General features: G+C 38.6%; 1 protein-coding gene across 1 annotated transcript; it reads right to left on the reverse strand.

Annotated features, from left to right (window-relative positions):
• Window positions 1-8,427: 8,427 nt before the first annotated feature.
• Window positions 8,428-9,899, reverse strand: LOC103961705 (xyloglucan endotransglucosylase/hydrolase protein 2-like). The gene is made up of 3 exons (XM_048564107.1): window positions 9,843-9,899; window positions 9,505-9,701; window positions 8,428-8,817 (listed from the first exon to the last, which is right to left on the reverse strand). The coding sequence occupies exons 1-3, from the start codon at window positions 9,897-9,899 to the stop codon at window positions 8,451-8,453; spliced, it is 621 nt and encodes a 206-aa protein (XP_048420064.1). The 3' UTR covers window positions 8,428-8,450.
• Window positions 9,900-10,738: the final 839 nt, after the last annotated feature.

The following is a 10,738-nucleotide window of genomic DNA, read 5'->3' on the forward strand; positions in this document are numbered from 1 at the left end:
CTCAGCCTAAAGTGAAAATAAAACGGATGCGAAAATCGAACGAAAAATTCGTACTCTAGGTTGAAACTTCCATTAGCCTTCAAAATATCCATCGGTAACAATAATGAACTAGAAATTGAGTTAAAAGATATAAAACATCTATAGACATGGTGGATGAAATATCTTATGAAGCCAGGGTTACCACACTTGCTTCAAGGTTTCACGGTCTCTGCAGCGGTGGTGTAGATGTAAGCGATCACTGATTCTCCGGCCAAGCTTCATCAGGTTGGTACAGGAGACTGACTCAGAATGAAGATGTTACCATTCCAACTGCAAGCAAACGTCAGAAGCTGTTAATTGAGTAACAAGCACAAGGACAGATTCCTGAGCACTAGATACGAGGTTTCACGGTCTCTGCAGCGGTGGTGTAGATGTAAGCGATCACTGATTCTCTGGCCAAGCTTCATCAGGTTGGTACGGGAGACTGATTCAGAATGAAGCTGTTACCATTCCAACTGCAAGCAAACGTTAGAAGCTGTTAATTGAGTAACAAGCACAAGGACAGATTCCTGAGCACTAGATATCTCACTTTCTTTCTGCAAATGATCGAGTTGAGCAACTGGTCCCCAAGCTGAAGGTACACGGTCAAAGACTTGGTAAGCACACATCTTCCACTGATCTTCCTCCTGAAAATTTGAATTCAAGGACCAGCTTGTATGTAATTTTGTTTCATGGGAATAATTTTGTTTCTTGGGAATAAGTCGTAACGGTTCTCTAACTATCGGCTTCTACAACAACTATAAGTGTTTGCCGAAGAGAAATTCCTGAGCCTACCCCATCTGATTCAAATTCACCAGCCCAAGCGCTAACTCTGTGAATGATAAAATCCTTTGTACATAGATGGTCTATCCATTAATGCAGAAAGCCAGCTTTATCTCTGCACAGAAGAGCTTGAGCCAGAAAGTTAGCTTCTCGGTAAACAGCCTTGCGGGGAAATGTACCATACCTCAAACTGCCTGGCACCGGGCGATAGCCCCATTCAGGGCCAAAATACGTCGTAGACGATTCCAGGAAGTTGATTGATGCACAAAACTGAAAGAGCATGGGTTAAATTCTTCCAAGAATCATCCACCTGTTCTGAGAGACATCAAAGACAGCCCACAACTCCAACTCCAGAATGCTTGGCAAAGTTGCTTGCTATGGGATCAAACCCACTAGTGATCATATCCAGCAGCCTTGTGTGAAAGATAATTCCATTTCCTTAATATGAGACTTCTGAACGTGTCCAACCAACACTACCCCGCAAGTTATATCGTAAATGTTAACCCAGTATCTCAGATTCAATGCAGATAGAGAGAAAGAGAGAGAGAGAGAAAGAGAAAGAGAAAGAGGATTGTAGAGAGAATTCAGAGGGAAAAGTTATGATGTATTATTATGCTTGTTAAGGAAGCTATTACAAGATGGAGTATTTATACTCTTAGTAAACCGACTCTTCTAACCAATATAACAGACTAGCTAATCTGTTTACATGTGGCATCATCTCAGCCTTACATTCTTATACTTCTAACATCCCCCCACAATCTCATGCGGGGAACTGCCAAGCATGAGATTGGTACAATGAAACTTAAACAAAGGAGCACTCAATCCTTTTGTGAGAATATCCGCAAACTGTTCTTGAGAAGACACAAACTGAACACTCAATTTATTCTTGGCAACCCTCTCGCGAACAAAATGAACATCTATCTCAATATGCTTAGTGCGCTGATGTTGGACAGGATTGAAGGATAAGGCAATTGCTGAAAGATTATCACAAAACAACACAGGAGAAGAACAAACAGAAACCTTCAAAAAAGTCAGAAGTTGTTGGATCCAGTTTAACTCAGCAGCCGTGGAAGAGAGGGCCCGATATTCAGCTTCAGTAGAGGAACGAGAAACAGTTTGTTGTTTCTTAGATGACCAAGAGATGGGATTGGTACCTAAAAAGACAACTAAACCGGTTGTAGACCTCCTATCATTAGGATCCCCTGCCCAGTCAGCATCACTAAAAGATTTGAGATGTAAATCACCCTTGGAATATGTGAGCCCCAGATGCATAGTCCCTTTCAAGTACCTTAAGATCCTCTTCACTGCTGTAAAATGAGACTGCATTGGTGCTTGCATAAACTGGCACACCTGATGAACAGAAAAAGCAATATCGGGCCTAGTAAATGTAAGATACTGAAGAGCCCCGACTATACTCCTGTACATGGTTGGATTGTTATAGGGTTGACCATCATCCTTCAAGAGCCGATTATAAGGGAGACAGGGAGTATCACAAGCTTTAGAATCAATCATTTCTGTTTTATGCAGCAGATCCCGTATGTATTTAGTCTGTGATAAGAACAGACCATTGGAACACCTAGTAATCTGAATACCCAAGAAAAAATGGAGAGTGCCCAAATCCTTGATATCAAACTCAGTTGTGAGAGAGTGAATGACCTGTGTAATTGCTGCAGAACTGCTCCCTGTGATGATTATATCATCAACATACAACAATAAAATCACAACTGATTCACCAGCATGCTTGACAAAAAGAGAAGAATCAGAATATGTATGTTGAAACCCCAGAGAAGGTAGAAATGCAGTAAACCTTTCATTCCAAGCCCGAGGGGCTTGTTTCAACCCATAGAGGGACTTGTGTAACTTACACACTAATTCAGGTTGTTTAGCATCTACAAACCCAGGAGGTTGAGCCATATATACCTCCTCTTGAAGAACACCATGCAAAAAAGCGTTTTTGACATCAAGTTGGCGAAGGGGCCAATCAAATTGAGCTGCTAATGCCAAAACTAACCTGACAGTAGTTGGCTTGACTACAGGACTGAAGGTTTCTCCATAGTCTAAACCAGGTTCTTGGCTAAACCCTTTTGCGACCAACCGAGCTTTATGCCGAGCTATAGAGCCATCAGAATGTTTTTTGACCTTGAAGACCCATTTGCAGCCCACTAAGTTCTTTTGAGGTGGTAAAGGAACCAAACTCCATGTCCCTTGTTTATACAATGCATCGAGTTCTTCTGTCATAGCATTGAACCAAACTGGAACCTTGAGTGCAGATTTGTAAGTAGCAGGTTCCACCAAAGAAAGATCAACTGGTGGAGATTCATCAAATGTGGTCAAGAGTACCTTCTTTTTAACAATTCCACTTTTACTCCTTGTTTGCATAGGATGTAAATTGAGGGGAGGTATGGGTAATACAACTTGTAGACTATCAGGACTAAAATCAAATGCCACAGGGATCGCAGGATAGGAATGTGCAGCTGCAGTAATGGACTGAGGAACAGAATTGAAGGTGACTGGTTGTGAGGGTACTAATGAAGGAGGAGTGGAAACAGATGGATGTAATGGGGTAACAGTAGGACTATGAGATGATAAACTTGGTGACACAGGTATAGAAGATGTATGTGATGAGGAATGAGATGGGAATGTAACTAATTCATTAAGACTATTAGTGATAGGGAATGGATGTGTAAAAGAGGCTGCTGTAGAAGACTGTGTAGATGACTTATGGAAAGAATGAACTGATGTCAATAAGGCTGAATAAGGAAACTCTGTCTCATCAAAGATCACATGTCTAGAAATGTAGAATCTTTGACTTAATACCTCATAACATATATACCCTTTATATTTAGAGGCATACCCAAGAAAAACACATTTGGCTGTTTTGGGTTGCAGTTTAGTATTGTTGTAAGGCTTAAGAAGAGGATAACAGGTACACCCGAAGACCCTTAAGTGTGAAAGAACAGGTAAATCCCCAAACAAAAGCTCAAAAGGTGACTTATTCTGCAAAGTTGCAGAGGGCATCCTATTGATGAGATAGTTAGCAGTTTGACAACCAAATGACCAAAACCGGGATGGCAATTGAGCAGCTTGGAGAAGTGTAATTGTGGTTTCTACAAAGTGTCTATGTTTCCTTTCTGCTAAACCGTTTTGCTCAGGGGTATAAGGACAAGCAATTTGATGGGAAATGCCTTTGTCTTTAAGAAACCTTTGAAATCGGTGACTGAGGTATTCCCCACCCCCATCACTTTGTAACAATTGAAGAGAAACAGAAAATTGGTTCAACACAAATGAATAAAAACCAACAAATGTGTCAAACAAATCTGATTTATTGATGAGAGGAAACAGCCAACAAAACCGAGTACATTCATCAATGAATGTTACATAATATCGAAAACCATCAGCAGAAATACATGGTGCTGGCCCCCAAATGTCACTATGAACAACTTCAAAAGGTTTAGCAGCCTTATTGACACTACAATGAAAGGGCAGTTTGCTAAACTTGCCTTCTAAGCAACTTTGACACAACATAGGTAATGATGATTTTGTACAAGGTATGTTAGCTTTACTGAGCATTAAAGACACAATAGGGTTTGAGGGATGACCTAGTCTACTATGCCAAATAGTAGATGTGACAAGCTGACCAAGAAAGGCTGTGGGTTGCAAAATCGATTTCTGAGACGCAGGAAGATGATTGGCAAGTGAAGGTATGGAATATAGCCCATTACTGCAAATTCCTTTGAACAGTATCCTCCCTGTAGCCTTGTCCTGTATCCAAAAATTATACGCATCAAATATGAGCCAACAGTTGTTGTCAAGGCAGAGTCTATGCACAAATAACAAGTTTTGAGACAATTTAGGCACATATAGTATAGAATTCAGCTTAATGGGATGAATATGAGGTTTGAGAATAGTACTCCCAATATGAGATACTTTCAGACCTTCACCATTAGCAGTGTGCACTGTTTCAGAAGTAGGATAAGGAGTGGCCAAAGTCAAATTGTTGAAGTCAGCAGTCATATGGTTGGTGGCACCAGAGTCTGCAATCCAAACCTGAGGGGAAGCAGCCGGAGTGGAGGACATGCCAGGTGTTGACTGGGAGGGTTGAGAAAGCACAATGTTCATTGCTTGCATAGAGTATTGTGGAGGAGAGGAATTAGAGAACATGCCAAACTGTGGTTGTGACAGGCGAGGATCTTTATCCTTGTGAAAACAATACTGAGCCGTGTGATTCTGTCGGCCACAAATGTAGCACTTAGGCTTGAACCGGAATTGATTAGGACAGGAAGGTGCAGTGTGTCCTTCTTGATAGCAGAGTTGACAAGTATTAAAAGGATCAGGATAACTGCCATAAGCTGGTGGAGGTGCATGACCAAGAAGACCTGGACTCGGAGTTGGAAGCACTTGGGTTTGAGTGTTATATGACTGCCTTGGCATGTGGAATCTGTTGCCTGAATTAAACTTGCCCTTGCCTTTGTATTTATTGTTGGTTTGCCAAAACCCATAAGTGGATTGCCCAGAATTAGAAGAAAGACCAGAGGAATTAGCACTAGAACCCCTGTCAGTAGTAGAAGAACTGGTAGCCAACATTGCAGACAGCAGCTGAGCATTATTACTGGCATCAACAATTCCTTCCTCAGCAAGCAATTGAGAGCGAAACTCTTTCAACGAGATAACCTTTTCTCTTCCACGAATGACACATCGAAATGTGTTATATTCAGGAGGTAATCCATTTAAAGCCAAAATCACAATGTCTTCATCTTCAAAGAACACTCCTGCAGCAGATAGATAATCGCGAGCCTCTTTGATTCTCTGCAGATACTGAGAAATTGTATTGGAGCCTTTCTTAATATTTTGTAAGTCAGACTTCATCTGAAAGATACTAGTTCTTGAAACTATCGAAAAATTGTCTTTGAGACGAGTCCAAATGTCCTGAGAACTAGTACTCCCTATAGCACAAGAAACAGCTACAGGGGATAGTGTAGCCGTTATCAACTGCATAAGGGCACGATCATGCATTTTCCACACTTTATAATCATCAGTTTCGACAGTAGCAGATGAATCACCAGAACTTACTTCAGATGCAACAGAAGAAGATACAAAACGAGGAGGACATGGGGACGAACCATCAACAAACCCCATAATTCCATATCCCTCCAGCATTAATTCCATTTGAAAATGCCAATTAATGTAATTAGAGTCATCCAATTTGACATTCACAGAAGTGGACACAGAAGAAATCAACCCAGTAATCGGAGATTGCAAAATTTGAAGTTGCGAAGCAGTAACCATGGTTGTATACAAAGAAACTGAGTGAGATAATACCTTTCTGTGGCTCAGACAAACAAACAAACACCTGGTGTGCAGTCAAGAAACACCCAGAAAACAAGAATCAGAACTTGATGTAGAAACCCTAGAATCTTGAACACCAAGAAAAAACACCAAGAGAAGAGACGATGCAGCGCCAGAGTAGCAGACGAAGACTGGTAGAATGCGGAAGCAACAAAGGATCGGATCTTTATGCGTGATCAACAATGGCGATTGATACCATGTTAACCCAGTATCTCAGATTCAATGCAGATAGAGAGAAAGAGAGAGAGAGAAAGAAAGAGAAAGAGAAAGAGGATTGTAGAGAGAATTCAGAGGGAAAAGTTATGATGTATTATTATGCTTGTTAAGGAAGCTATTACAAGATGGAGTATTTATACTCTTAGTAAACCGACTCTTCTAACCAATATAACAGACTAGCTAATCTGTTTACATGTGGCATCATCTCAGCCTTACATTCTTATACTTCTAACAGTAAAGACTGAATGCCCATGCCACATTCAGGTTGCAAAGTTGTATTAGACAACAATCATAACAGAAACCTAAAGTTTCTCCCTGAATCATTATTCGACACTTCTAGTTTCACATTCTTCCGCACACCGTATACAAGATCCAACCTTTATGTGGCAGGAGATCTTGAATTCAAATTTGGTTTATCAAGCTACGTCAGGCACTGTTATTAAACAAAACCCAGATACAAGATTCAAACTTTTTCTCTGCAGTGCATTAATCGATGCCAAATTTAGTAGATTTGAAAAGAAAAAATGCCAGAGGCAAATGTGATGACTTACCAGCTGAGATATGGCTTTGGGGAAGAGATGGTGGCAGCAGCCATTGGACCCTGCCCCGGAAGTGGAAGTGGGCCAGCACCTTTCGGTCTGGCAATGGCATCACAAACAACTCCGAGAAATCTTCTCGACCGATTCCGAGGCAGCTTGGGGAATGGAGAATTGGGGAGAAAAGTAAGAGAGAGAGCAAGAGGACTGGATGTCTGAGAAGGAGGAGGAAGGCTATGAGGTGGAGGAGTGGGCGAGCTTTAAAATCGGAGTTTGGGCAGCGTTGCGGGAGTGGCTTTAAGATGCGGGCCAACGGGCGGCGATTCAGATAGTCCGCCGTGGGAGAGCGTAGCCGGACTTTGATCAGTGAACTAATCGATTAATAAGTTCATACAACATTAACCATCCATTTCACAGTATGTTTTATAATATAATCTAAACTAATTATGTTTTAGGTCATTGCTGGTAGATCATTCCTGCAAAATTTGCTTCAAGCAAAACTCGTTTAGATCATTTGGCAAAAAAATAAACTAGTATTCATCTTCATTAGTAAGTAAAGGGTCTTAGTTTCAATTATCGCTAAAATTAAATTTGAACAACATTGTTGCTAGCCCACTGTGAGATTAAACTCACCTACTATTCTTTAGTGTAGATAATATTGTTTGTTAAAAAAAATCACATTAGTAAGTAAAAGGTTTTAGGTTCAATTCTCACTAAAAGCGAATTTGAACTACATTATTGCTAGCTCATTGTGAGGTTAAGCCCACCTCTTCTTCTTTAATGTAGATAATATTGTTTGTTAAAAAAAATCATAAGAATAGATTGTTAATTGAGCATTGGACCCAAACGAGTAATTGGCTTACTAATGGGAAGGGCAGTACATGATGAGTAAATTGTAGTAATGGTTCTTTAATCACTCTTGAGATTTAATCACTCTTGAAATATGATTTGGAGTAAATTGTAGTAATGGTTCTTTAATTTTAACTTAATTGAAGCAATGGTTCATCAACTAAAAATCCATTATTATTGGTTCCTCAACTCACCAAAATGTGAAACTATAGTCCCTCAACTAAAAATATATTACCATTGGTTCCTCAACTTTAATCCAACTGGAGAAATGGTCCCTCAATTTTAATCCAATTGGAGCAATGATCCCTCAACTTTAACCCAATTGTAACAATGGTCCTTCCAACATAACTCATTTTGACAAAATTTTGACGAAGTTGACGAGAATGACCATAACTACACGTTTTGATGAGTTGAGGGACCCCAATTATAGCAAAGGTCATTCCAATATAACTCATTTTGACAAAATTCTAACGAAGTTGACGAAAATGACCATAGCTACATATTTTGATGAGTTGAGAGACCAATTGTAATAGATTTTTAGTCGAATGATCATTGCTCTAATTTGATTAAAGTTGAAAAACTATTACCACAATTTATTTTTGATTTGTTATATCCATACATGTAAGAAAAACCCACGGTTATTAAACTGTGCCTATGGATCGTGGCCTTTGTCCCGTTCTCTAGTAGTGAAACTTCTTCAATCTATCCATTCAGATCGCACTCTGGTTTCCTTGGAAAACCAGCTGAACAATAGTCATATACCAAAAATCTTCTAATATCCTCGTATTTTTGTCGTTCGTTGGAGTCAAGTTCCCAATGCTTCCTACTGTTCCACCAATATCTGTGCCCATAACAATCTTTGATGGAGTTCTGTGGTGTGCAGCCGTTTACGTCAAATCCTTGGTAGTGAGCTTTAAAAGGTGCATATCTCCAATCTATATCTGCATCACGAGTTGCCCACTCTGCGTTCCACAAGCTTGCTTGTATTTTCATTGGTTTTGATATGTAGGGAACTCCAAATTTTTTGTTGTTCTTGAAAATCCTAATTGGGAATTGGTCAACATAAAATCTACAAAACGTATAAAAGAGAAAAAGTTAAATAAGTGAAATGTTAAGTTGTTAGACTGTGAATCAAATCACTCATTTAACAGTTTTGATTCATATATAGTAATTGTCTAACAATGTAAAAGACACATGATGACGGGAAGAACAATATGTGGATGTGACTATTACACAATTTGATGGTGGTTGTAATGAATTTTTGTAGTTGTGATAATTATTATTGTTTATTACAAGCGGTATTTTATATTATTCTACATAATATTTAATAATGGTTCTAATGAATCTTCCTACTCAAGATAGTTTTTTTTATTTTTTTTTTTATTACAAGCGACATTCTACACTAATTTACAGTAACGAAATGAGGAGAGTTGAGACGTTATGGGTTAAATAGGAAGATTTAATTACCAAGACAATTCACCACTTTCCTCTAGTTGTGGTAATTAGTAGTGGGGTAAAAGAAAGAATAATGCTATTATCGATAGCATAAACATCGGGGTAACATAAACAATACTGCATGTGAAACCACATATATTAGACACATCAAATATGCTAGTTTTTTGTGTCTAAATAGCATTACTCGAATAACTAGATATGTGAATTAAAATCATGACTTTAGATTAGTTATGTGTATTCTGACAAATGCAAATAACATTTGATGATTGGGAGGCTAAGACATGGAGGATGTGATTCTTACACAATTTGATGGTGGTTCCAAAGAATTTGGTAGTCATGATACTCAGTGGTGGGGTCAAACCAAAATGTCATGGTTTCCTCTCTACCGCCCTGACCATCTATAAAAACATTTGTCAGCAATAATTTTTCCCCCCCGGGTTTGCTTCCCAAAAGCTCAAAGTCCAGCTCATCCTGATGAGGTTCATCGCCTGAAGTTAGCTGCATATACATATATATAATTATTAATGCAAGTCACCAATGAATATTTTGCCTCGATCGGCCATATTTTGGGACAATAATATTAATTCATGGAGAAAAAAAAAAGAAAAAAAAAAAGAGAATGGATGGAATAATATTCACATAAAAAGTTGTGCAAACATCAGCAGTATTCCAGGCTTCTGGTAATCTGATCCTCATGTGAAAGAACCCAGAACCATAGCTTAGCTTGGATATAAACCCTGCGCCTGAAATGTGCAATGTACTTAATAAATCAAATATTTATATCTATTTAATTTAAGATAAATAAAGGAAAGAGAGAGATAAATAATTATCCTTATTTATGGTTAATTACCCTCCATCTATAAAAGTCTTAAAGAGAGTAAAATCTCACATGTTCAACTTTGTTTTTCTTAATTTCTTGATTAAGGTGGGTATGATGGACCAACTACAGTAGTCAAGAATCAATCAAAATAACTGGCTTCGTGGTTTCTTTCTCATAACATGCAATTGATACTAAAAGTTAAAGTTGACACGGTAAACACATAAAGTTAATTTATCAGTCTTAATTTACTCCATATTTAACCGTAGTTTTGGTGAAGAAATGGAAAGAAATCGACAAAAACAGCTCATGAGAAGGAAACAAAAATATTTGTCGGTGATTAATCATGCGTGGGGAGAGATTTTCATTAGTTGAAGAAAATATGGAAATGATAATGAAAGATGTTATTGGCACTTTGTAATTAAGGTCATTATGCACTTCTTCATGGTCATTATGCACTTCTTCATTTATCCCTTGTGTTTTTAACAAAATTAGTTCCTGATGACTTTTTTGCATTGTCAATAACGTCGCCCTTGATAATAATCCGAAGTAATTCCTTGAAATGCTAGAGTTCTATCTCTCTTGATTCAAAGAGGAAAAATGAGCATGATATATACCATTACCATGTGAGCGTTTATAGTTTATATGGCTGGTTACACTCTTGCAAGTATCCAACCAACATGTAGAAGAAACGCACAGAAACGCATCATTAAAAACA

This window comes from the organism of the source record quoted next, unplaced genomic scaffold (assembly GCF_019419815.1).
Source record: "Pyrus x bretschneideri cultivar Hongxiangsu unplaced genomic scaffold, Pyrus_bretschneideri_v1 Contig10, whole genome shotgun sequence".
Lineage (NCBI taxonomy): Eukaryota > Viridiplantae > Streptophyta > Magnoliopsida > Rosales > Rosaceae > Pyrus > Pyrus x bretschneideri.